The sequence below is a fragment of the Cibotium barometz genome, chromosome 7 (assembly GCF_041138505.1).
Source record: "Cibotium barometz isolate CiBa-2024 chromosome 7, ASM4113850v1, whole genome shotgun sequence".
NCBI classification, from domain to species: domain Eukaryota; kingdom Viridiplantae; phylum Streptophyta; class Polypodiopsida; order Cyatheales; family Cibotiaceae; genus Cibotium; species Cibotium barometz.
Genome location: NC_141052.1, coordinates 38,644,568 through 38,672,566, shown reverse-complemented (window position 1 = coordinate 38,672,566; position 27,999 = coordinate 38,644,568). Strand labels below are relative to the sequence as shown.

General features: G+C 47.2%; 1 protein-coding gene and 1 pseudogene across 2 annotated transcripts in view; both read left to right on the top strand.

Moving 5' to 3' along the window:
- The first annotated feature begins 2,677 nt into the window (after positions 1–2,677).
- Positions 2,678–27,999, top strand: part of LOC147636973 (Pseudouridine synthase family protein) — a 45,829-nt gene continuing 20,507 nt past the window's right edge. The window contains exon 1 of one of the 2 annotated variants that reach the window (XM_086800573.1): positions 2,678–2,973. In XM_086800573.1, coding sequence (XP_086656699.1) covers positions 2,733–2,973 — 241 coding nt within the window. In that variant the 5' untranslated portion in view covers positions 2,678–2,732. The remainder of the gene's footprint in view (positions 2,974–27,999) is intronic. The other variant, XM_086800574.1, reaches the window with a different exon arrangement.
- On the top strand, positions 5,054–7,112 carry LOC147636974 (uncharacterized; annotated as a pseudogene).

Genomic DNA, 27,999 nt, shown 5'->3' with positions numbered 1-27,999 from the left:
TGCTGCTGGCCATAATTCTGATTCCCTGTTCGGCCACCTCCTTGACCGCGTCCACGGCCTCCTCTACCTCGTCCTCTTCCTGAACTCGTGTAGAAGGCCTGTTGCTCTGAACTGTTTTTGCTTTGTGAAGACTGTTGGTCTTCACCCAAGCTCTTCTCTTCGATAATCAGCATAGACACCAAATCTGTAAAGTTGGGAATGTTTTCCCGAGTCTGAATAGACGTCTTGAACGCCTTGTATTGTGGCCCGAGACCACGTAGACAGACTTCCACCTTGTCATCATCATCTACTGACACACCAATAGATGCAAGGGATTCCACAATACCCTTTATCTTCAACGCATAGTCATTCACAGACATGCTCTTTTTCTCCACAGTATGAAGTTCATTCTTCAACTGTATCTTACGTGCCTTGGTATTTGTTTCATAAAGCTTTACCAAGGTGTCACACGCCTCCTTGGGGGACTTGGCATCCTGAATGTGCTCAATCATGGTGTCCTGTATACTGATGGAAAGCCAATACATTACTTTCCTGGCTCCTTGGTTCCAGTCTTTAAACTCTTTCACATCTGCAGAGCAGTCGGATTTATATCTGGTATCTCCGGTGCCTCTTCATGCTCACCTTCTATGTAGTCCCAATAGCCTTTTCCCATCAGGAAATTCGTCAACCTGAACCTCCAAGCATGGAAGTTATTCTTATCCAGCTTCTCAGCCACAATCTGTGTTATGCCATCATTAGACATCTTGCCAAACACACAATTTTACCAGAAACTGCACTCTGGTTTTTCTGCACAAACTGCTGTATTTTCTGCACAGCAGTACTGTAGTACTCTCAAATGTCACAACCAGTGACTTCAATGTGCATACATACACCCAATGGCAACTGTAGACCTCTTTGCAGCACCCACAGTGTCTGCACAGTCAATCTGTCTTCCTGCAGTTCTTAAAACAGAGTTCTACAGAGAATTGATGACTTACTCGCAGTGCTCGAAATCGCCTGCTTTCTGAAAAACGGAGGTCCAGACGCGCCCGAAACGCGTTTTCGGCCAGAAAACGGCGTCCGATAAGACAATATAGTTGCCCTATAGCTTTACTCCCGCGAAGAAAGCTCCTCAATCAGAGACCGTTTGTCGGTGCCTCCCGTAGAGCTCCCGACAAGGGTGTAGTCACCAACACAATAGGGAAGAGTAGTTGAAGCTCTTACCCTCGTACCGCTTCTTGTGGTTCTCTTGCTTGCAGCTCAGCCTTTAGCACGAACCAGGCTCTGATACCATGAAAAGATGCAGGGGGGAAGAGAGCTTGAGCTCTTGCAAGCACACACACACACACACACACAAAACCCTAATAGAGAACACACAAGGTGAGAGGCTGAAAATCTTCTTCTTCTCTACTCAACACTCAACACACCATATACAAGAATAAGAGTACACATAATATGAAAGGTACTCAACCAATACATACACGGGTTCTCTATAGTGTGAACCCGACTAAATGAGCTGGCGCTATAACTATGCCAGTCTCTAGAATGGCTGTCACACAGCCTGTCATCCCACTGGCCGCATATCACCCAAGATCTCACCAACCATGCCAGTGGTGTAAGTGTGGGGCCTATCCGCTAGACGGGTCATCAGTGGCTCACTAGACGAGCTCGATATCTCAACAGTCGATGATCTTGGATTGACCCACTTTTTGGGGTTTAAATATACTGTGCAAACTCTTCTCCATAGGGACGAATCCAATCAACATTAAGTCATGGATTATTTGACTTGAAGGTTTTATCTATAGCTTGGATCCTCATGCCAACTTTCAACTTCATCCGTGCAAACTCTTCTCCATATATCGTATGGAGGGACAAATTCAATCGACATTAAGTGATGGATTAGGTGACTTAAAGGTCTTATCTATGGCTTGGACCCTCGTCTTAGGCCATGTCACCTTTCAACTTATCCACCTTTACAAGACTGGCAATACTTCCTTTCCTATCAATGGAACCACATTTGTATTATGCATTACATCAAGGTCTATATTAACTCATTTCCAATCCCATGGCTTGGTTAAGCTTCACACGTTATTTCTTAATGCAAACTAAACACCGCTTAGCAATTCTTTCTAGGTTTGTTTTTGAGCTCTCTATGCTGGTACATTGCATCATTCATTTTATAGCAAAACCAATAATATTGGTCGATGAGTTTTAGAGCACGAATCTTGAAACAAAACAACATAACTAACTTGGAGGCGCAAAACACACAACCTATAACAATTACCTTGAGTGGACTATGCATAGTTCTATATTAGACCACATGTGGACCAATCTTCATGATAATAACACAAAAACATGTACCAATGATTGTTACATGTGATACACATTAAGTGTTGACCAGGTGAAATGTGTGGTTTGTGTTGTGCATGTTAGGCTTACACATTGTTGTGCATGTTAGGTGTTGACTAGGGGAAAGGTGTGGTTTGTGTCGACTTGGGAAATTGTTGTTAAATTAGGCATCGACTTGGGAAATTGAGTGGTGTGTATAAGTGGGAACTGCTAGAGACACCATGTGTGCCTAAAGTTAGGGAGTTTTGTGGTGCATACTAGAGGCAAACTAGGGTGAAGGAGAGGTGCTACAACTATAGCTTAGGGTTGGAATCTACCCTAGTAGCATCTAAATTCAATAATTCAATATACACAATGCCCTACGTGGTCACCACGAGTATGAAACATGGAGGCTTTTCGCGCTCATGTGGTGCTTTCTCATGGCCTCATGGAGGGTGCTCCCGGTACCACCCGTGCTGGTCCCTCACACGTGTGGAGGCGAGCCCAAGCTGCTTCATCACCCTGTTAGGAAAAGATCGCAAGCTTGGTTTTGCACGGGCGAGGTGGGATCCGTTGATGGAGACTGCGAGGGGGCTGCTCAGGAGGAGGAGCCTTCCTACTATAAGTGGAGATTGGTGATATCTTATGACGGCACTAAGTACGCAGGTTTTACTGTTTCTTCTTTCATGTCTTTCGGTACCTTGGAATCCGGTTAAGAAAGTTCAGCTCTTGAATAGAAATGCTTGTATGTGGATGTAGAAGATGGGACTATGGGGCTAGCAATTCAAATTTGTGAGCTCGGCATGCATGCATATATACTTACAATGTATGTATGCATATATACTTACAATGTATGCATGCATACGTACGTACATACATACATACATAATTTCATGCATACACACACCTACAGACATGCATGGGTAGGTTTATAGCCTAATATTCTGTCTTGCAACGTTGGATGATACGGCTTGACGGAGAGCTGACAATTCTACTTCCATCCCTCATGCTATGCTTTTGTGATCTTAGTTGACTGTTTTTCTGACCTCTCTCAGCACAAGGGATTCGTACTTTGCGTTCCTGTATGTCACATTCATAATGTCTATTTCTGCTCTTGGAAGGGGGGACACTTGTGCTATAGTTAGAACCACATGCTAATACTCCATCAGACGAGGAGCAATCATGAGCAGTTTCCTCCCAACTCTCCTAGATAGAAAACAAGTACCGGCAAATAAATCTCTAGAATTTTGTACATGGCAAATCACCATGGTAGCATCATTGAAAAGTCCTGCATTCACGACAATGTCTTGCCTTTATGACAACATAATTCTTCACAGGCATTATCTTGGTGTGCCCTGGCATCTCCAGAATTAGATCATATCCTTTTCATAGGGTAACTCTCTGTCCTATTGTCCCTAAACATGGATAGATACAATCAGCACCACTTTCTGGTCTCCACCTGCAGAAGCACAAATGTTTGTACGGATGCCCCTCAGCAAGAGCTGCTCATTCAAGACAACAGGTTTACATAAGGGCTGATGATCTCCTTTCGTGGGGTCCAAATATGGAATCTCCTCTTTATTAGCTAAACAGGTCTAAGATCATTTTTACCTTGGTGAACTCCATTTATGAGGTTTTCTGTGTATCTTGGTGGATGTAGAACAGTGCCTTCTTGGTCTCCATGCTGCCGCAACTCTCTAAGATCTTGATGTTGGTCCCCTACGATGCTTGTCTATCTTTGAAATGGCAGACTTGGGAATTGGTGTTGTCCATTTTGCGTTCCCTGAGTTGCCCTAACTTAAACTTCAAAGAGGTAGGAGGGTTTGCTTGGTATCCACCATTGTAGAGATGTCTCTGCATCCAAGTTAGGTCATCATCAAAGTAGATGGGGTCCCCTTGTAGGTTTCTCAGAATAACTCTCTGTCTCATGAAGGTTTGCCTGCTCACTTTGTCTGTGAACTGTAGCATTAGGGCTTTACTTTGGGTGGGGTCCTTGGGTGGGGCTGTCCTCCATATCTTGGTGAATGGAAGTGGTGCATCCTCCGCATGGCCTAATTTTGTGCATAAGTTTCGGCCGTCCGCCTCAGGGGTGCACCCCTCTGTCTTTGGAATACCTGTCACGCGTATGTTCAGGCGACGGATTCTCCTCATCTTCTGTTCATCTAGTGTGGATTGGACCATGTGTGTGTCCTCTTGTACTTGTTTCTTAATGTTTTTCTTGACCACTTCCACCCATCCTTCTCTTACTGCTTCCATCTTGCCCTCCAGGGTTTTGGTAATCGTCTGGGTGAGCTCCTCCTTCATGGCTTCTTTGTCTGCCTCGAGGATTTCCCCTTCTTCTGGGCGTTCACGCAGTGAAGCTACTTCGCCTTTAAGTTGGGCAATCTCCTCCTGCATTGTGTCCTTTTCTTTCTTCCATGTTTCTGCCTCGGTCTCCAGCTTAGCAATGCGATCGAGGAGGTTCTTCTGGACAGTGTTGAGGTTGCTGTCCGTGGTTTTCTTCAAATCCTTCAGCATCTTTTCGAGCTTTTCCATACGTGCCTCCATGATGTTTCTTTTGTCGTTAATCCTTGTGGGCTGTGACTGTTACTTCAGCAGACCAGGGATGGTCTCAACATGGTGCTGACCTTCAGGAGAGAGAGAGAGAGAGATGGACGGGACAAAGGGCGGGGTGCAGGCGGGCAAGAGGGTGCACAGGTGGGAGGGAGGGGAGAGAGAGATGCGCAGGAGAGAGAGAGAGAGAGAGATTACTGCAACATAGGAAATCATGCATGCCACAAATTAAAGCAGCACGTGCTGAAGGGAAAAAGGCACATTACAGAGACGGCCATGTATACATAGAGGGCAAGATGGTGGCATAGCGCCATATGGCCTATGGGACACAGGAAATTATCAAGAAGCACAAGGAGATATATGCAGCAGTTTGGAACTGCAATGGGGCTCTATGGACACATCCAGGCAGACTAGAGGAGGTTATGGAGAACTGGGACATCATGTTTCTGAGGGGAGGTTCTCCTGATGGGGGACTTCAATGCACGCACACAGAATTGACAATGTGAATCATTCGACTTCACAGATCCCCTCATCCTACAGGCACTAGACGATGTAGACACAGGGACCACGAGGATGTCAGAGGACAGTGGGCCAGACAGTATAGGTTATGGGCAACACCTTTTGGACCTGGGAGCTAGACACCATCTCGTTATTTATTACGGGATGTCACAATGGCCAGAATCGGGAAGACTCACATGTTTCCCATCATCAGGAGGCAGCAGCACTGTGGACTACATATTGGGCTCGCGGGATAGCACGGACCTGATAGACTCTTTCACTATCCCTACATGCCCCATTGGTGCGGACCATACTTATTTGGCTTTTTCTCTTAGGAGCTCTCTTGATCTGCCACCCCCGACCACTCAGGCATCTCGTACCATCTTCCACTTTACCCGGGAGCTTGCAGACGTTTATGATTCAAAGGTACATGATGGCCTCTTTGGTATGGACCCTACAGCACCCATCGATGTATTGACGGCCCAGCTTTCACACATACTGCACACAGCAGCTAACCACAGCTTTCCACACCATCTCCAGACAAGGAAGCCACCTAGATCGGGGGACATGCCCCAGAATAGATGGTATGATAATGAGTGCAGAGAGCTGCATCGACATCTCCGAGCCTAGATAGCGAAAGGGGAAATAACACAGCAGCAGGCCAGTAGACAGATGCGGTCTCTTACACGCTGTAAGCGACGCACATATGAGGAGGCTCAATACTGGGACATCTACCACATGCTCATGAGCAAAGATGCAACCACTGCTTGGCGACGACTCAGAGAGCCACGCCCCCCCACCCCGATTACTGATCCTCAACGCTGGCAGAGTTATGCAGAAGGGCTTTATGATGTTCTGCACCAGCCACTCATCCCTCGCCCCACCAAGACTCCACCGACCTCATCGGTTTTCTTTACTACTGATATGGTATCTCGAGCTATACATAGATTCCAACATGGGAGAGCTGAGGATCACACTGGCTTACAGGGTGAGCATTTCATTTATGCAGCTGACACACTCTCTCCTTTTATTGCTTACCTCTTTAACAGGGCTCTGGTAGAAGCTTTCGCGGCTGAGTGGACGATGCACACTATTGTACCGATCCACAAAGCTGGGACATGTTGGACCCCGGTAATTACAGGACTATCATGATTGGTCATACCTTGGCCAAACTCTATGGGGCTATCCTGGAGGCAGAATTGAGCACACACGCTGAGAGGGAGGGGCTTCGTGCCCTTGGTCAGGCAGGTTTTCGGCGAGCCTTCTGTACTATTGATCACATTTTCACCCTGAGATGCGTGATTGACCAAACTCGAGCACGGAGACAGAGACTCTATTGCTGTTTTGTGGACTTCTGCAAAGCCTTCGACACAGTCCCGAGAGAGCGCCTCTTCCACCGCTTACAGACATTGGGCATACCCCTCGACATGATGTGGGGGATTTACAGATTATATGAGCAAGTGTTTGGACGAGTTAGATGCCCAGGGGTCTATCAGATATGATTGCCAGCACCATTGGTGTGAAGCAGGGCTGCCCTCTCTCCCCGACACTCTTTGGCTTATACATCGACGAGGTAGCAGACTACATCATACACGGAGGAGGCTCTGGGATTGACATCTCAGGTACGACTGTACACATTCTATTATATGCTGATTATATCATTCTTGTGTCGGATACTCGGACAGGGCTACAAAGGCATCTACAGGCCCTGGATACTTTCTGTGTGGAGCGAACCTTGGGAAAACCAAGGTTACGGTCTTTCACACATCAGCAGTCAGATGCCAGACTATCCTTACACTAGCCCAGGGACAAGTAGAGGTGGTGGGCTCATATGTATACCTTGGGGTCACATTTACTCTCATCAGGGAGATTCTCTATGGCACAGGCAGCCAGAGACAGAGTGACACGAGGGTACGCAGCACTAGCGAACGCCAGTGTCACCAGGCACACTTCCAAGAGCCCCGTACTAAGGGGTGGCTATTTGATACACTAGTTACTCCAGCATTGATGTATGCAGTAGCAGTATGGGCACCAGGTTTGGCTACATCCTCATGGACACAGATAGAGCGCCCTCAGATTTTGATGCTCTCACGGATGATCCGCAGCAAACCTTCAGTGCCACATGATATCCTTCGAGCGGAGTTTGCTGTACCACCTATGTTAGTAGAGGCCATGTTCCAGACTAGATCTTTTATACACAGGATGCGGGAGCTCCCACTAAATCGGGTATCTCGGGCTGCTTTTGAGGCATCCAGACAGCTTGCTGAGGAGGGACATACCTGGTCATGGTACTCCCAGGTGGTACAGTGGATATCATCACACAGGATTGATATTGACAGATTACCACCCTTACAGTATGACCTAGCTGCACCACACAGACGCCTCTCTCAGACAAAGAGGAACAGAGTCATGAGACATGACATTTGGCAGGGCCACATACAGGAGACTTGGCTATCTCCCAGTCAGCCACTCCCGACGAAGATGCTCTACTACAGAGACCACTTCTTGAGCACTTCCATAGACGGCTTCATCCAGCGACCACGATACTTGGAGGTCCGCTTATCACATGGAGCCAGAGTAGCCATTGGGCGACTAAGGGTCTCATCACACCAACTAGAGATCGAGACTGGGAGAGCAGCACGCATCCCTCGAGCAGAGCGCATTTGCAGATTATGCCAGACGGGGGTAGAGACAGAGGATCATTTTGTTTGCTAGTGTGGTGCTTTGCAGGAGATCAGGGCATGCTATCCTGAGGTTTTTAGAGGGACCACATCACTTAGACAGTTCTGGGAGAGATCGGACTAGAGACAGCTAGGCAGACTACTACTAGCACTATAGAGACAAAGGGAGACCTTACTTCAAACACCCGCACATCATAGCGGAGGAAGACAGTCCCAGTTGATTGACTTCTTCCAGAGATTGGCACCAGTAGCCCAGCCACACACATTGGGAGTGACATCTCAGCGAGCGGAGGAGATTCGAGCTAGGCGATGACCCAGACTAGCTGACTACCAGACACGACGGCTACACCACAGAGAGATTGCGGCCATCCGGTCTCGACACCAGCAGGAGGTCCAGGAGCAGCTGGCACATTTTCGCTCTAATCCAGGACGCATGTTCCAGACATTTAGGGCATCCTCAGATTGGATGTATGACATATTGTACCCAGACTATGGGACTGGATGGAGTTAGGAGTAGATAACATATCATACTTGTATCACCCCTTCAGCATATAGAGATGCATTAGTAGCCCTAGTACTCCATCCACACCCTCTCGTTTGTACACCACTATTGAGTCCCCTATGGTCGTGTTGTCATACTTGTACATTTTATTCTCACTCCACATTTTCCATTCTCGTGTTGCCCCGGGTGGTGGACATTGACTCCATTAACATCACTATTCATTGTATGGTAGGGTTCATGTAGTATGCAGTGCTATTTTATTTTGGCACTTTTTGTTTCCATGTTTATGATCCCTAGTTTACACATGGGACTTTTTGGTCTCATAGACCGTTTAGTAAAGGCTAATGAATCCTCCCCCCCCACCCCCCCCCCCCCCCAACACCCAAGGACATGCATCTTTTTTTGATGACCCTGCTATCATGTGCACTGAAACCGGCCTCTGGTAGAAACCAAAGTGTGGTAGAGTAGCAGTCACCTATACAATTGTAGTCGAGACAATTAACAAATAAACAAGAGCTAGAATGCTCCAAAACAAAAAGGAGAACGACACTTGTTGGCCCCAAAGCTTGGCACCCCTTTCGATATTTCTTTATTCAATTTCAATGGAAAAGCTTAATTGAGTATAACAAAGCCAGTCAAGGAAAAGAAACTTGCATGTTCAATCTGGCAACCCTCAAGACCTCTTAGTGTAGAGGATACACATACAGATCTGTGTCCCACAAAAGCAACACACTGTTGTCTCCTCTAATCAACCAAGACAATGCAACAGGGAAGCCTTGAGCACGCATCTGGCTGTTCCATGATCATAGCTTCAAACTCAGCCAAAGAACAAATCCACCATCTAACTCTGTTTCCACCCTTCAAACTGCCACACCCCTCCTCTCACAACGGGCCAGAAGAAACCACTCTGAAGCAGTCTGTCACGTGCATCCCGCACTTGGATGCCACGTGGACATTCTGTACAGAAGGTGCAGGACCTGGGATGGTGAACTGGTCCCATGTGAGCCCAGTCCGGGACGAGTCAGCCAGGGATCCATCTCAGTCGTCCGAGGTCAGGTGTGCATTGTCCTGCACATGAGTCCAAGGTCAGGTGTGCATTGTCCTGCACATGAGGCAGTGCCAGTCCGCGCTGTGAGTCTCCCTCTGGAATGATGTCAGATGTGCTGTGTATCTGGTTTGCAACTGGATGCCAGGCCTCTGTAGGCATGTAGTTTGCATGTAGAGATGGGGCCAGCCCATAGGGCTACCCCAGTGTAGGTGTTTGCATGTGCATACTTAGATGGGCATGGGGGAGGTGTAGAACCACCCCCAAGGGGCCAGGAGGGCCCAAGACTTTGCCCACCAGCCAAGGCAAGGGCTGGAGGGGCAGTCGGCCAGCTCCAGAGTCTCTGGACAGGCAGCCGACAGAGGGTAAAAGCCCTAGACAGTAGGCAGCCAGGTGTAGGGGCAGTCCCCACACCTATGCGCAGCCTGTCCAGCAGCCAGGAGGCTGTCCCAGAGTCAGGCGCAGGCTGGACAGCCATCAGACAGGTGTGAAAACACTTTATTAAAGTGTTAACACATTTAATTACAAGACTCAGTCGTGGGACTTCATAAAGACAGCCGACTGCATGATATGAGGGGTATAAAAGCCCAAGTCATAATTCATTTCATCCATCTCACAATTCACCAAGAGCCTCAAGCATTCAAGGGCCAGGACAGCCAAGGGTTTGCTAAAGCTAAGGGGTGAAGGACTGAAGGTCAAGGGCAGGTTTTCCAGCCAAGAAAAGGTCAAGTACTTTGTTTTTGTTTCAGATTTACATCATTCTAATAAAGCAAATACACCATCCGTGGTGGGGGCCCTACAGAGGGTAATTGGGACCCAATACTGTGTCCTCTCCATCTCCCCCTTCTCTCTCTATTTTCTGCACATCGTCTTTCAGTTTGTGCGTTAATTCCGTCGCGAAAAGAGTGCTGTTTTCTGAGTTTTGAAGTACCGATCCTTCTCCGAAGCTTCCGCATATTACAGTGGTATCAGAGCCTACTTCAAGGACGAAGATTCAGCAAAGAAAACCAGAAAATTTTTCGCTCGTGTGGTTGGTTTTTAGACGCCGGTGGACTACCCCTTTCGGAGTAACTCCTGTCCCTCGAAGGACAGTTGGTTTTTAGCCTCCGGAAGCCTCCGGAAGTCTCCCACACAGATAGTGGATGGTCAGATTGCGTTCCGGAAAGGAACTGCATTTTCCCGCTATGGCAAACTTCGGCGACGAGAGAGATCCAGAACCATGGGACCAGAGTGCACCAGGCAGCCCAGCTAGGGCACCCGGCTTGAGTGTACAAGACATGTTCCAGCAGATGATGCGAGCAATCGCAGACCAGACAACCAAGTTGGACGAGCAGAAGGCGCGGATTTTGGCTCTGGAGGAGCGTTCTCGCTCTCCAGCGTCGCGTTTTCCATCTCCTCCTCCCTCTCCTTCCGTACCCCAGATACCAGATCCTCGTCACAGGGACCCTCTTGAGGGGTCACAGCCGCAGTCAAGCTCCTTGCTTGAGATGCAGATACGGGCATTGGAGATTCGACAACGAGAAGACGAAGCCATGCGACGAGTGGAACACGAGCGTTACCTCCGAGTTTTGGACGCCAGATTGACACCGGCGGCGCCCTCGAATCATTTTCCCGAGAAAATGAACTTCAGTAAGTATAATGGTAAACTCGATCCCACTACTCTGTATTCATGGTTACATCAATTTGAAGCTTACTTTGCCGCAGTTAGGAAATCAGATATTGACAAAGTGATCTTAGCCAGTTGGTATTTGGAAGGTGAGGCCATTCCTTGGTGGACTCAGTGGGCTCATGCCCACACCAGATCAGGTATGGCAGCTTATGGGTGGGACGAGTTCGTCCGTGACCTTAAGCAGCGGTTTTTACCGCCCCACTACCTTGAGCGACTCGAAGACGAGTTCAGGGGTGCGCGTCAGAATGCGCAACCAGTCCTTCAGTTTGCCAATAGAATTTCGACCTTGTGTCTACAATTAGGCTTATCTGATGCGGACAAAAAAGGGCAGTTTTTGTATGGCTTGGACACGCACATCCAATGGGAGGTGCGTATGTTTAGACCAGCCACCTTTGAGGACGCACTCTCGCTTGCGCAGAGTGCAGAAATGAAACACAATGGTGGCAAGCCCAAGACTTCCCAGCCGGCTTCTCCCAAGGCTAACACCTCGGGGGGCAAAAGCCAGAACCAGACGGGGTCTTCCCCAGGACAGAGCCCGGGAGCCTCTGGCTCCAAGAACTCGAACAATGCGTCTAAGCTTACTCCAGACCAGAAAGCGGAGGCAGGCAAGACAGGTGGCAAGTTGAGTACTGAGGAGCTTGCTCAGTACAGGAAGGAGGGTAGATGTTACTTTTGTCACACAAAAGGACATACTTCTCGGGATTGTCCGAAGAAGCCTCCAAAGCCCGCCGCCGCCTCCACAGCTTCCGTGGTGAGCACAGCTCCACCACAGATCCCAGCGGCTACCCCTAGTTCTTCAACCCCCGGTGCTTCAATTGGAGCAATTATTAGCCGGGAGCTCGAAGATAAGCAGAAGGGCGCCCATGACCAGGAGTATGAGCGCAACGAATTGCTCAAGTCCTTTGGCTACATAGGTGGCCAGAGAGTCGTTGTCTTGTTTGACAGCGGCAGTACGGAGGATGTGATCACGGAAGAGGCCGCTAGGCGTGCCCGTTTCGAGCTCACTCCGGTGGACAAACAAGTTGAGGGTTTTAGCACAGGTATGACTACGAGCGTCAAGTATGAAGCTCTAGGTGCTAAATTAGTCATTCAGGGCATAGAGTTTGTGCGTGATTTTATGGTTGCCCCTCTTGTAGGAGCAGACATAATTTTGGGTATCCAGTGGTTTCACAAGTTCCTTCCTGATGTCAAGTGGGACAAGCACACGTTCCAGATCGATCGGAATGTGTCAAACACCCCTGTGACCATTAAGTGTGAGCCAGGTATTCCAAACTTTCCGCTCATAAGCCACTTGCAGGCTAAGCGAGCAGTCAGGAAAGGCACACAGTGTGCGATGATTTACGTCCAGACAGCCCAGACGGTGGCCAGTGCTTCCGAGAAGTACTCGGTTCTCCATGAAAAGTTCCAGAAGATTTTTCTTGGGGACAGTCTCCCTCCCCAGCTTCCCCCGTCCAGACCGGAGGATCACAAGATTGACCTCCTCCCAGGCTCGGAACCCCCGAGCAAGTTTCCGTATCGCCTTTCTAAGGCAATGGAATCGGAGTTGGACCGCCAACTCCAAGAATTGTTGCAAGCTGGCTTCATCCGCCCCAGCGTGTCGCCATTTGCAGCACCGATCTTATTTGTCAAGAAGAAAGATGGGTCTTCTCGGTTGTGTGTCGATTATCGTGCACTCAACAAGCTGACTATCAAAAGCAGATTCTCGATGCCTCGAATTGACTATATTCTCGAGAGGCTGAATGGAGCTAAGGTGTTCTCTAAATTGGATTTAAAGAGTGGGTACCACCAGGTTCGGATTGTTGAGGGGGACATCCCCAAGACGGCTTTCCGTACAGAACGGGCCCACTATGAATTTGTGGTCATGCCATTCGGTTTGACGAACGCCCCAGCTACATTTAACCGCATGATGATGCGTATTTTCCGGGAGTTGATTGGAGTGTGTGTGTTCATATTTCTGGACGACATACTCATATTTTCAGCTACAGTTGAGCAGCATGACATTGATGTGGAGAAAGTCCTTAGGTTGCTGGAAAGCAACGAGCTCTATGTCAATGAAAAGAAGTCAGAATTTTATCTGTTCCAGGTGCATTACTTGGGATATATAATCAGTGCCGAAGGCATTCGACTTGATCCGGCTAAAGTGGCCGAGATTGTTAACTGGGAAGTACCTCAGACTGCTTATGACATTAGATCCTTTGTGGGTATATGCCAGGCATATTCCACCCACATTGACAAGTTTTCTGATCTCTCGGCAGACCTCACCGATCTGCTAAAGGGAGTGAAAACAAGGAGGCAAAAGATTCGAATGACTCCACGAGCGTTGGAGGCATTCCAGAACCTCAAGGTGGCTTTGTCTGAAGCGCCTTGTTTAGCCCTTGCCTCATGGGACGAACCATTTCAGGTGATCACCGATGCGAGTAACATCGCAATTGGAGGTGTATTGCAACAGAATGGTCATCCAGTAGCTTACATGTCTCGTAAGTTACTGCCCGCCGAAAAGAATTACTCAGTCTACGATCGTGAACTCCTAGCAGTCATTCAGGCCTTGAAACATTGGAAACATTTCTTGTATGGCCGTGACTTCGAGGTTCGCACTGACCATCAGGCGTTGCGCTGGATTCAGACGATGCCCAGTGCACAGTGGAGTGATCGACAGCACCGCTGGAGTCAAATATTCCAGCAGTTTGGTGGCATGATTGAGTACCTTCCAGGAAAGGCCAATCCAGTGGCCGATGCTTTGAGCAGGAAGGGACAGGTATCTGCGATTCAGACCACTAGACTGGACCTTGTTGGTACAGGACTAGAAGACATGAAGCACACGTACGCGGATTCCGAGGAATTCGGTACACAGTGGGAACAGGCATTGGATGCCACAGGACCATGCCATTTTCTGATACGCGATGGTTGGCTTTACTACAAAGGCCGACTGTGTGTCATGAAATCATTCCGGGCAGCTCTTCTCCATGATGCCCATGATGCCATTACAGGTGGTCATAGGGGCATGAATTCGACTCTGGAGAAGTTAGAACGGCAATACTATTGGCCAAAGATGAGGCGTGATGTGTTTACTTATGTACAACGCTGTGACATTTGTCAAAAGGTGAAAGCTCCTCGTGGAAAGAAGATAGGGTTGTTACAGCCTTTGCCAATTCCTGAGGGTCCTTTCCAAGACATTTCGATGGACTTTGTCACAAATCTGCCTCCCAGTCCGAGTAAGCGTAATACACAGTGTTTGACTATTGTTGACAGGTTCAGCAAATTTGTGATGCTTATTCCTTGCAGGGCCAATGTGACCGCCGAGGATGTTGCCCAGCTATTCATTCGGCATTGGTACCCGATTGGTGGGATTCCTAGGACCATAGTGTCAGACCGAGATGCCAAGTTTACCAGTCATTTTTGGAGGGCATTGTTTGATAATTTTGGTACTAAGTTGAATTTTTCCAGTGCATTCCACCCACAGACAGATGGCCAGACAGAGATATACAACCAGTTGGCCTTTGATGTGCTGAAGTGTTATGTCCACGATCAGCACGGTAAGTGGGAATCGTTTTTGCCTTTAGTTCAAGCTGTTTTGAATGACTCTTTTTCTTCAGCTATTGGCAGGACTCCATATGAGGCAGCGTTTGGAAGACCTTTCCAGTCGTTGTTAACCAGGACGTCGTCTTCAGTACCGGAGGCGAACAGAGTGACGGAGTCTTACCAGGAGATCCTAGAGTCCGTCAAAGACAGATTGGCTAAAGCGCAAGATGCCTACACTCGACAGGCCAATAAAGACCGAAGGGACATGAAGTTTTCGGAAGGAGATTGGGTATATCTTCGGATTATGAAGCAAAGATTAAAGCAAGTGGGCAAGCGATGCCCAAAGTTGTCTTTCAGGAGCTTCGGACCATTCCCCATCCGGAAAAAGATTAATGAGGTGTCTATGCAGTTAAAGCTACCTCCGAGTTGGACTATGCACGATGTATTTCATGTCAGTTGGTTAAAGCCATATGCAGGTCCACCCCCTTCAGAGGTCAAAGACGAAGCGGAACCAGACATTATCGATGAAGCAGAGGTAATGGTTCCAGAACAGATCCTTCTGCACCGTTTCAAGCATGGCTCAGGCCGAAGACTACGACAGTTCCTCACGAAGTTTCAGGACCGAGGAACTCATGAAGCGGTATGGCTCGACAAGGAATTCTTCGAAGACTATCCGGCTTTATTGACGGATTATTTGGAGGCTATGCAGCTTCCGTCAAGTTAAGCAGAAGGGGATGTCACGTGCATCCCGCACTTGGATGCCACGTGGACATTCTGTACAGAAGGTGCAGGACCTGGGATGGTGAACTGGTCCCATGTGAGCCCAGTCCGGGACGAGTCAGCCAGGGATCCATCTCAGTCGTCCGAGGTCAGGTGTGCATTGTCCTGCACATGAGTCCAAGGTCAGGTGTGCATTGTCCTGCACATGAGGCAGTGCCAGTCCGCGCTGTGAGTCTCCCTCTGGAATGATGTCAGATGTGCTGTGTATCTGGTTTGCAACTGGATGCCAGGCCTCTGTAGGCATGTAGTTTGCATGTAGAGATGGGGCCAGCCCATAGGGCTACCCCAGTGTAGGTGTTTGCGTGTGCATACTTAGATGGGCATGGGGGAGGTGTAGAACCACCCCCAAGGGGCCAGGAGGGCCCAAGACTTTGCCCACCAGCCAAGGCAAGGGCTGGAGGGGCAGTCGGCCAGCTCCAGAGTCTCTGGACAGGCAGCCGACAGAGGGTAAAAGCCCTAGACAGTAGGCAGCCAGGTGTAGGGGCAGTCCCCACACCTATGCGCAGCCTGTCCAGCAGCCAGGAGGCTGTCCCAGAGTCAGGCGCAGGCTGGACAGCCATCAGACAGGTGTGAAAACACTTTATTAAAGTGTTAACACATTTAATTACAAGACTCAGTCGTGGGACTTCATAAAGACAGCCGACTGCATGATATGAGGGGTATAAAAGCCCAAGTCATAATTCATTTCATCCATCTCACAATTCACCAAGAGCCTCAAGCATTCAAGGGCCAGGACAGCCAAGGGTTTGCTAAAGCTAAGGGGTGAAGGACTGAAGGTCAAGGGCAGGTTTTCCAGCCAAGAAAAGGTCAAGTACTTTGTTTTTGTTTCAGATTTACATCATTCTAATAAAGCAAATACACCATCCGTGGTGGGGGCCCTACAGAGGGTAATTGGGACCCAATACTGTGTCCTCTCCATCTCCCCCTTCTCTCTCTATTTTCTGCACATCGTCTTTCAGTTTGTGCGTTAATTCCGTCGCGAAAAGAGTGCTGTTTTCTGAGTTTTGAAGTACCGATCCTTCTCCGAAGCTTCCGCATATTACACAGTCGTAAGCCAGTGGAAAGAGAGAGAAAGATATTCAGCAGATTCATTGCTGTCCCTCAGTCCAATCTTCCTTATAAAACACTAGCCCTGAGAGTATAGAGTATGCTGTCTTGAAACTGCAGCCACCCACCTTTGTCCTCCAGAGCTCACACGAGGGGAAGAGAAGAAGAGAGAGAGAAAAAGAAGGATTCAATTTGCACCAGCTGCCTTGTACAGTTCTGCACCAGCCGACCTGCGCCAACTGACCAGCAGCCGCTTGTACCTGCTGGCCTGCACCGCCTGTACCTGCCTGTACCAATCGCCCTGCAGCCGCCTGTGTCAGAAAACCTGCAGCAGCCGCCTGTATGAGACGCCGCCTGCACCAGCTGACCTGCAGTACTTGTACCAGCCCGTACCAGTCGCCCTGCAGCTATTGTACTGTCCGGCTCTCCTTCCAGGCGACTTGTACCAACCTCCTCTCCACGCAGCCAGCCGCCTTCCTTTTCCAAAAGCAAGAGAGAGAGAGATGGAGAGGGAGGAGTGTACTCTAAAAGTGGAGTAGCCCCCCCTCCATAATTATCCTAGTGGCCCTTAAAGTTTTTAAAACTTTCTAAGGGCCACCCAAGGTCATAAACCTTATAAAGTTTAATCCCTTGGTCTCCCTTCACACTTGGGGTTGTCCACACATGTTACCTTTTTGTCCGGACACCCAAGAATGAATCTTTAAAAATTTATCTTGCTCACCGACCACCATGCCCACACTTGTGCTGTTCCAATTTCACAGGGTCATGACATACCCCCCTCTTGAAAATGGCAAGCGTCCTCGATTGCAATCTAGTGATACAGCAAGACATCCAAAGTGAAAAGTACAATATGGCAAGATCAGCGTCCCAATCTCTCTAAGCCATGCATATGTAGCAACATTCACTGCAAACCAATGGTGTAGTAATAATCCAAGTTGTATACCACTGTGAACCATACACAACCACAACATCCAATGTGACTAGTACACATATATCATAGAAGTCCCATAAACAGATGTACTGTCAGCCATCAGTACCTTTGGGTGAGACAAAAGCTGCACCAAGCGACCTCTAGATGTCATCTGAGCCTGTCTGTATCAAGGGAGTGGAGGTGCTACCCCCGTCTTGAGCATCAGGCAATGCTCCAGACCCATGCTCTGCTGAACCTAAATGAGCCGTAACAAGAGTCGGCTCCAACTCAAAGGCATCGAGATAAAGCTGCAAAACCTGAGGTGAATCTGCTAAGTCACCTTCCTCCATCCACTTCGCATCCATCGGTGAATAGTTCTTGAACTTCACAAGATAGCGACGGAAAACTTTACCTCGTACCTTTCTTTCCTTTTGTGCTAGTTTCTGCTCTGTGTTGGGGTAAAGGCATTATGCCCACCCTTGTAGTGTGTACAAGTCCATAAGTTTTATAGTACATAGTACACTTAGTACTTTTAATGTACTAAGTGCACTATGTGTACTAGAGCAAATATACATGTGTGATAGGAGAGTCACACACTCATACTTTGTGAGTTGACTTATCCCCACACGTCTCTCTCTCTCTCTCTCTCTCTCTCTCTCCCTTCTTCTCTGTGTGGGTCTCCCACATGAAACCCTAACTCTCTCCCTTCAACTGGTATCAGAGCTGGTCTCTCCTAGAGGGAATTGCCTGCTGGACTGCCTGGACCTGCCTGCCTTCGAGCTACTGTGGATGGACCTGTGTGCACCTTCGAAATCTGCTCTGGACGGACTTGCTTGTGTTTGCTTGTGAAATCCTGCCGCTCGTCTGCTCAGCCCCAGTGATCAGCCACCTCATCGGGCAGCACTAGTGTGGGGAGAGCCACCGCTGCCCAGCCAGTAGTTGGTGCTGCAACCACAACGGGCGGCGCTCAGCCCACTTTGAGGCTTACGTGGCAAAGGCCACATTTACGCGCGTAGCTTGAGGAGTCGGGCGCCGTGCGGGAGAGGCTCCGTTCCATCGTCGCCGACCTTGATAGCGCAACTCCTCCTCATCCGCCTCTGTGTTGTCAAGTCCAATAGATGCAAGTCTCTTGCCACAGGTAGCGTTGGACTCGTCCATCGCCAGGATACCCCGCCCACGAGTGTTGCCGTGTGTGGGTCTGATTCGCCACCCTGCATAAGCGTCAAAATTTTGGTGTCCTGTGTGTGTACAAGGTAGAGTCGCGAGGTGTGTTGAAAGCAGGCAAAAGATGTTACAGAGGTCAACATAGACAGGTGTAGTTGTTTGCAGTTTGCTAGAGCCTGGATCTGCAATCCGCATAGTGGGACTGCCGAGAGCGTGTCTAGCTGGCCTGAGGCGATTGGACCGGTTTGATATCTTCAGCCTGTGAACATTAGCACACGAGTCAGCAAATATGACGTCCCCCCTTCCTGCAACAGAAATCAAAAATTTCAGAGATATTTGCTTCAATTTTTGGGATTTGCATGTCCATTATCATCAATTGAGCAGGTACAGGTCCTAATGGCTCAGATTTGAGTACAATTGGCAACATTGGGTGACATTGGTCACATTCCGGGTCAATTGGCAAGAAATTGGGTGTTAACATTTGGGGCTTTTGATGTAATTGTGCCATTGGGCATTCATACATGCTGTATGATGTGAGCGATTTCACATTCGGGGCTAAATTGCAGGAAATTGGAGTGTAAATCAAAGGGCTTTTGTGCCAATTGGGTTGATTTGCATGCAGGCACTGGCATTTGATGTTTTGGGCAATGTGTTGATGCCTGTCAAGCACTCAATGTGCCAGTAAATCAAGGGGCTTTTATGTATTGGATGTATATGTGGCCAGGGGGAAGCATTGTGAAGACTCTGGATGCCTTTCATGTGCATTAATGTACCATTCATGATCAGAAATCGATCTTGAATCAAGGGGCTTTTCAAGATTTTGTGCTTGTTGAGCTTGGCAAAGCAGCAGGGAAGACTTTTATGCCTTGAACCCTCAGTAATCCACTTGCAGTCAAGGGGCTTTTGCCCAATTTCTGTCCGGGACTGTTGTATGCAGTGGTGAGGACTATCAAGGTCTGATTTTCACTCATTTGGACAGCCAGGAGAGCATTTATTGCTATTGTACTTGCTGGTACAGATTTGGTACAACTTTCTACAAGTTTTGGCATGGCTGTACATTGATTTGAATGAGGAAAAGGCTCATTTTCAGCTGCTGTACTTGCCGGTACAGATTTGGTACATCATTGGTGAGCACTTCGTACTGTTGTACAGTATTTTGAAAGGGGAACAGAGCACATCTAAGGTGCTGTCATAAATCTGCAGCAACCAGATTTTGGTCACTTTATCACATTCAGTGGGAGGAGAGTTGCATTCGTGCTTCCGCAGTGGGAGATAAACTTTGGGAGAACAACTGTGAGCACTTTGTGTGCTTTAGTGCAGTGTTTGCACATCTTGCAGGGAGTTAGGCATTGATTGTGTCAAAGGTTGCATATTGCTATGGCAACCACAGGTGAGAGCTCTTCATTGCTTCACATCAAGAAGCTTGAAGGCTCACATAATTATGACATTTGGCAAACCCAGTGCTATAATGTGTTGCTCCAGAAGAAGCAGCACAAGCCCATCAAAGAAAGGGGTGTAATGCCCGCTTCTCTTACTGCTGAAGAATGGGAAGATATGGATGAACTGGCAAGATCCACCATCATGTTGTCTGTGTCAGACACTTTACTTTTCAGCATACGTGAAGAGAAGACAGCTTGGGGAATGTGGCAAAGATTGCAGGACTTGTATGCCCAGCAAAGTGCCTCAAGCAACGTGCATTGGTTGAAGAAACTCATAGGTCTTCAAATGAAGGAAGGGGCGTCTATGACAGTCCATCTAAATGAGTTTAATGGTGTTGTCAGCCAGGTCATCAATCAAAAGTTGGCAATGGACGATGAGTTCAAAGCCACCTTTCTCTTATGCACTTTGGTAGAGAGTTGGAATACATTCAGGACAGCTACTAGCAATTCAAATGCTATGCTGTCATATGCAGATGTGGAGGGTGCTCTCCTTCAAGAGGAGATGAACAGGAAGAACAACTCTGTTGGAAAGTCCAATGCAATGAATGCATGTGGGAGATCCCAGCAAAGGTTTAAAAGCCAAGAACGGGGAAGGAGCAAGTCTCGCTCCAAAAAGGACTTGGAATGCCATTATTGTGGCAAGAAGGGACATTTCAAAAAGCAATGCTACAAATGGAAGAATGATCAAAAAGAAAAGGGCAAAGGCAAAGACAAAGACAAAGATGAAGCCAAAGATGCAAAGCCAAAGGGCAAAAGTGGAGTCAAGATTGAAGAAGTCAATGTGTCACATGAGGTGACAGTGAGGATCTAGCTGTGGGATATCCATAGGGATATCTTCTGCCATCTCTGGCTGTCCATTTGGACCATTTCCAGCACCATTTAAGGGCTGGTTTTGTTGCTGTAATGGCTGATTTACAGCCCTTGGTTGTTGTCCATGATGTCCATCATCATTAAAGATGACTCTGCCAGGCTCCTGTTGCCTTGCAGGCTCCTTATACATGCATGTTTCATCAAAAATGACATCATTGCTGCGTATAATCTATGCACAAGCTCTAACTGAGCATCTTTCTGTCCAAGAGCTTTCTTGTGGGGGCACTGGAGTTGCCTGCCATATATACAATGCTCACAAAACTGAAAACTTGAGAACTTTAGAGAAGGCAAGTAACCAAAACGAGACAATTGCTCCATTCCTTTGACACTCATGTGTCCCAACCGGCTATGCCACATAGAGATTTCCTGCAGCTCGGTTGCATTTACATTAGCATGGTGACAAACATTAGCATGCATGAAGTAAAGAGTGTCCACCTTAGAGCCTCTGGCAACAACCAGTGAGCCCTTACTAATCTTCCACTTTCCACCACCAAATGTGGTAACATAACCAGCATCATCAAGCTGTCCAGTAGAAAACAGGTTCTTCTTGATCTCAGGCACATGCCTGACATCATGGAGCATAAGCTGTGAGCCATCTGAAAACACAAGCCTCACATCATCTCTGCCAAGAATCTGGCATGCATGATTGTCACCCAAATAAACTACTCCTTCATTGCCAGCAGTATACCTGACAAACAAGTCTCTGTGACATGAATGGAGGCACCTGAATCAATGATCCATGAGTGCATACCATGACCATCTCCTGCATGGAGTGAATGGGCATCAAGTGAAGACATGAATAGGACTTCATCCTGGAGATACCGGGCATGATCTTTCAACCTTATGGCATGGAACAGGAGCCACCAATAGGTGATATGCAGGCTGGACAGCAACCTGCAAATGATGGTCATTGGGTACGGAGGTCCACAAGACCCTCCAGACCCCTGACAGGTTTGTTCCAGGGGTTGACTACTTGATGCTCATTGACTGTGGAGAGCCCTCATGTTATAAGGAGGCTTTACAGAGGGCAGACAAGGCTCTTTGGTGGGAGCGTGCTATGAAGTCAGAGATGGATTCTCTGCACAAAAATGGAACATGGAAGTTGGTGCATTTGCCTACAGGCAAGAAGGTTTTGCTATGCAAGTGGGTTTATAGGCTCAAAGTTGCACCTGATGCAAAGCCAAGATACAAAGCCAGGTTAGTGGCTAAGGGCTTCAAGCAGGAATATGGTGTGGACTTTGATGAGATCTTCTCTCCAGTGGTCAAAATGACCACACTTAGAGCTGTATTAGCTTTGGTTGCTCATGATGATCTGGATTTGATTCAGATGGATGTGAAGACTGCTTTTCTTCACGGTGATCTCCATGAGGAGATATATATACAACAGCCAGAGGGTTATGTAGTGAATGGAAAGGAGAAGCTTGTATGCAAGCTGAAAAAGAGTCTATGGGCTCAAACAGGCACCAAGGGAATGGTATCATAAATTTGATACATTCATGAAATCCCAAGATTTCAGGAGGAGTGACATAGATCACTGCTTATACACCAAGAAAGCTTTGGATGGCAGTCTATTGATCCTCATCTTGTATGTTGATGATATGTTGATTGCCGGGAAATCTCGTAAAGAGATGGATGCCTTGAAGAAGAGGCTGCATCAGACCTTTGATATGAAGGATTTGGGTGATGCAAATCACATTTTGGGTATGCGGATACTTCGGGACAGAAATCAGCTGGTGTTGTATTTGTCTCAGAAGGAATACATTGGCAAAGTTTTGTAGAGGTTCAATATGGACGGGGGGAAGAAGACTAGTACTCCTTTGCCTCCATATGTGAAACTCAGTGCTATGGACAGCCCACAGTCGGATAGTGACAGGGCTGATATGGCCAAGATTCCGTATGCTTCAGCTTGTGGCAGTCTCATGTATGCCATGGTTGCTACCAGGTCGGACATTGCATTTGCAGTGGGAGTGGTTACTAGATACATGGCCAACCCTGGCAAGAAGCATTGGGAAGCAGTGAAAGGTGTCATGAGAACTTGAAGGGCACACAGGATATGGCATCTGCTTTGGCAAACAGGATGCATTATTGCATGGTTACACGGATTCGGATTATGCGGGTCATCCAGATAACTGGAAGTCTACTACCGGTTATGTGTTTACATTCACAGGAGGTGCTGTGTCATGGATATCCAGGATGCAGAAGTGCACTGCCTTATCTACTACAGAGGCCGAGTATATTGCAGCCACAGAGGCTTGCAAGGAGGCATTATGGCTATCTCGGTTAGTGGTTGATTTGGGTTATACAGGGGATATTCCATTGTTGCATTGTGACAGTCAGAGTGCCATCCAGTTGGCAAAGAACCCTGTCTTTCATGCAAAGACGAAGCATGTGGATGTGAAGTATCACTTCATCAGAGAGGTGATAGAGAACAAGCTGATTCAGCTTGTCAAGATTCATACGGATGACAACCCGGCTGATCTGTTGACAAAGAGTTTGCCTCCAGAGCGGTTTGCTCATTGCAGACACTTGATGGGCATTGGATGAGGCCAGTTTCAGCCTTGATATGGCCTTGTATATTATCATGTACATGCTGATTTTTTTTTTCCTTCACTCAAGGGCACATTGCCTTTAAGTGGGAGGTTGTTGGGGTAAAGGCATTATGCCCACCCTTGTAGTGTGTACAAGCCCATAAGTTTTATAGTACATAGTACACTTAGTACTTTTAATGTACTAAGTGCACTATGTGTACTAGAGCAAATATACATGTGTGATAGGGGAGTCACACACTCATACTTTGTGAGTTGACTTATCCCCACACGTCTCTCTCTCTCTCCCTTCTTCTCTGTGTGTGTCTCCCACATGAAACCCTAACTCTCTCCCTTCACTCTGGAATAAGAACATCATCAAGTTCCTCAACTTTCCGGCTGAGCCTCATGTGATACATCCTCAGGCACATCCCCACTGAAAGGTCTAAGTAGACTCACATGAAATGCATTGTGAATCCTCTAGTGATCTGGTAGCTTCAAACGATAGGCCACCTCACCAATCTTTTCCAATACCTGAAAAGGTCCATAATAGCGCATGCTCAACTTAGGGAATAAGCGCTCTTTACCCTTCATCTTTTTGAGCCTAGCTTTCTCAAATCGCAAAAGAACCCAATCACCCAATGCAAACTCTAATGCACGGTTGTGATGGACTGCTGCTTTCTTTTGCTTTTGCTGAGTTTTTTGGAGTGCCAACTTAACTCTCCGATAAGCTTCATCCATGTTCTCCACATACTGGTCAGCCTCAAAAATCTTATCCTTTGTGTGCAAAATAGGTGGTACCTTCTTCCCTCCTTCCACAATCTCAAAAGGCGCCTTGCCTGTTGAGGTATGGACAAAGCATCTGCGTGACAAAGCATCTGCCACAACATTCTTTTTGCCTTCCACATGTACAATTTGAAAGTGGAACATAGACATAAAGTTGGCCCATCTCATATGCTTCTCAGAAAGTTTAGTTTGCGTGAGGAAATAACGCAAGATCTGATGATCTGTCTGTACAGTGAAATCAGCCCCAAGCAAATAGTGTTTCCATGTAGAAAGAGCATGAATTACAGTCAACATCTCTTTCTCATAAACCTGTAAATGCTTCTCGGCATTCTGTAATATACGACTCTCATAGGCTATCACATGTCCTTCCTGCATGAGAACTGTCCCAATGCTGTTCCCACATGCATCGCATTGGACAACAAAAGCCTTTTTGAGATCCGATAATACCAATACGGGATCCGAAGTAAGCTTTTCTTTAAGCTTTTTAAAGGATGCAATTTCCCGATCAGCCCATCGAAACGGAGTTCCCTTCTTAGTTAAAGCATGAAGGGGCGAAGCAATCTCAGCAAAATACTGTATGTACCGCCTGTAATAGGAACACAATCCCAAAAAGCTGTGTACATTATGCACGGTCCTCAAATCTGGCCAATTGAGAATTTGCTTCCACTTTCAAAGGATCCGTACGGACTCCATGTTTAGACACGATATGCCCCAAGAAGTGTATCTCTTCCAAGATGAACTCACTCTTCTTGCTATTAATGACCAACCTATGCTTCCGGAGTTCTTCAAACACAATGGCCAAATGCTTCCTATGCTCCTCCTCTGTGCGTGAATGCACAATCATATCATCAAAGAATGTGCCCACAAACGCTCTATGAGGCCGGAAAATCCTGTCCATCATCCTGTTAAATGTGGCAGGAGCATTTGTCAAACCAAAGGGCATAACCAAGAACTCATATAGCCCAAAAGTGGTTCGAAATGTTGTCTTATGCACATCCTCGGGTCTAATGCGTATCTGATGATACCCGCTTTTCAAGACTATCCGACTAAAGACTGTGGAGCCCTGTAAGCGGTCCAATATGTCATCGATCCTCAGAATAGGGAATCGATTCTTGATGGTGTTCTTGTTTAGCGCCAAGAACCATCTTTCTTTTGCACTAAGAGCACAGGTGAGCTAAAGGGTGATGAGCTAGGCTGGATTAACAACTCCTGTACCTGGCTCATAATTTCTTCTTGTTGGGCTGCACTAACACGGTACGGCGGTCTATTTGGTGGGGTACTCCCCAGAATTAGATCAATAGCATGATCTTCTGGCCTTTCCGGAGGAAGTTCTCCTGGCAATGACTCGGAAAAACAATCCTGGAACTCACGTAAGAAATAAGTCCTGTCTTTATCTAACATAGACAAATTAGATTTAGACTCATCATCTTTTGTGCATCCTTTACAAAAACCAAGTATGCGAAAAGATGCTTTTTCATTACTGATGAAATGGCCGAAGCTGATATAATAGGAACAGATTCCCCTTTAAGCTTTACATCCAAAATATGCTCTTTCCCTCTATGAGTCAAAGTAATCTTCCTGTTGTACGTATCCACCACCGCATGTACTCTATGGCACCATGGCATACCCAACAAAACATCACACCCATCAAGTGGCATGATAAAGAACTCCTCACTGTCCACATTACCGCACATGAAGCCTGAGCTTCCCAATAATAGGGGTAACGGGTTCTGCATACCCAGGACAAGCCATATTAGCCTCATACAAAGGCCCCATCTCCTCTGCGCGGATCCCCAATCGGCCAGCCAAATCCGGTGAGATAAAGTTGGCTCTAGCACCTGTGTCAAAGAAAATCAAGGCATTCTGATCTCTCACTTTGCCCCATGCCCTGCACAACTGAGTCTCTTCACCGCTTGGCTGTTCCCCAACAAGATCAGGAACTAATCATGTAGAAGGCTTTGGTTTCTTAGACTTGGACTCCCCTTTTGTGTCAGAGTCCTTTTGGGACTTTCGCTTGGAACAATTAAAAGACATATGTCCCTCCTCTGTACAAAAAAGCACTTCCGAGCATCCATCAAAGCCTGTCTCTCCTCAGGAGTTCTCTTGGGCATTGGTAACCTCTTATACCGCTTCTCTGTAGACCCTTTTGCATCATGGGAAGCATGCCCTGACTTTTCAGATTTCTTGCTTGAGCTTTTACTTCCTTTAAATCCAGATGAGACTCTAGTGAGTAACGCATTTGCTGTCATAGCATTCTCTATCATCTGCGACATATTTGTTACTCAAGTCTTTATGCAATAGTCACGCACTTCCTTGGGCAGCCCACAACAATACTACTCAACCTGCTCAGACAAAGGCAAGTGTTATGTATCTGAGCAGAAGTCAGATTGGGAAAAGTATTTGCCATTGGTTGAGTTTGCATACAATAATAGAGTGCATTCTTCAACTAATAAGGCTCCATTTGAGATAGTCCATGGCAAGGTGGTGCTTCCACCTATCTTACGAACAAAAGATGAAATCTTTGCAGCAGATGAGTATGTCCGTGATTTGGATCCTGCGTTTGCATAGGTTCGGACAGCCATAGAAAGATCTCAAGCTAAGCAGAAAAAGGCACCTGACAAACACAGGTGAGGTGTGGTTTTCAAGGAAGGTGACTGGGTATTACTAAAGTTTGAGAAAGCACATCTTCGGAAGCGGCCAGGTAAGGAAGGCCGGTTTTCTAAGCTTTCAAATAGGTACTACGGGCCATTCCAAATTTTGCAAGAAATAAATGAAGTGGCATATAGATTAGTATTGCCCGATCATTGGAAAATTCACAATGCCTTTCATGTTAGTTTGTTGAGGCCTTATGTGGGACCACCTCCTATGGAACCAGTTTTGGAAGATCCACCAGTAGTGGATGAACTTGAGGAGGTATTGCAACCTGAGCAGATAGTTTTTCATAAAGAGCGCAAGCATGCAGGTGGCAAGCTAGTGCGCAAGTATCTTGTGAAGTTTAAAAACTATTCGGCTATGGATGCAAAATGGATGGCCGAGGATTATTTTGCGGATTATCCGGAACTTCTGAAGGCCTACTTGGAAGCTTTTCAGTTGCGGTCAACTGCTTAGAAGCCGGGGGGAATGTCACAAAATTCCTTAGAGCTTCTATTTTTCTACTGTTCATGTGTGGCATGTGGAGCTTGACATGACATACATGTATGGTTGGTGTAGCCTGACATGGTGTGTCTATGGCATATGGAGCCTGACATGACAGTATATATATGGCTTGTGTAGCCTGACATGATAGTACATGTGTGGCTTGTGGGGCCTGACATGGTGTACATGTATGTCCATGGAGCCTGACATGATGAAATTCTCTGGGACTAGCTATCTTGGAGATTATTTGTATTTATGTTCTGCGAAGGTTCCGGAAGGATCATGAGCCCTGGACATTTTATCGGATACAACTGAGCATATGGGTGTTTCTTCCAGTCTAGATGCACTCATGTGTGTGCATGACTTTGATTTTATCTTTGGATGACTTGTTTGTTTGCCTGGACAATGCTTGAGATTTCTGCCCGCGTTGTCCATGGGGCCAGGGATGCATGGGCACCCTGTGGACGTGTATGTGCACACCTGTTTGGGACTGATAGGTGGTCTACATGTGTTTTGCAGGTGGTAAGTATCCCCAAAAACTCAATTTATAGCTTTATGAGTTCACATGC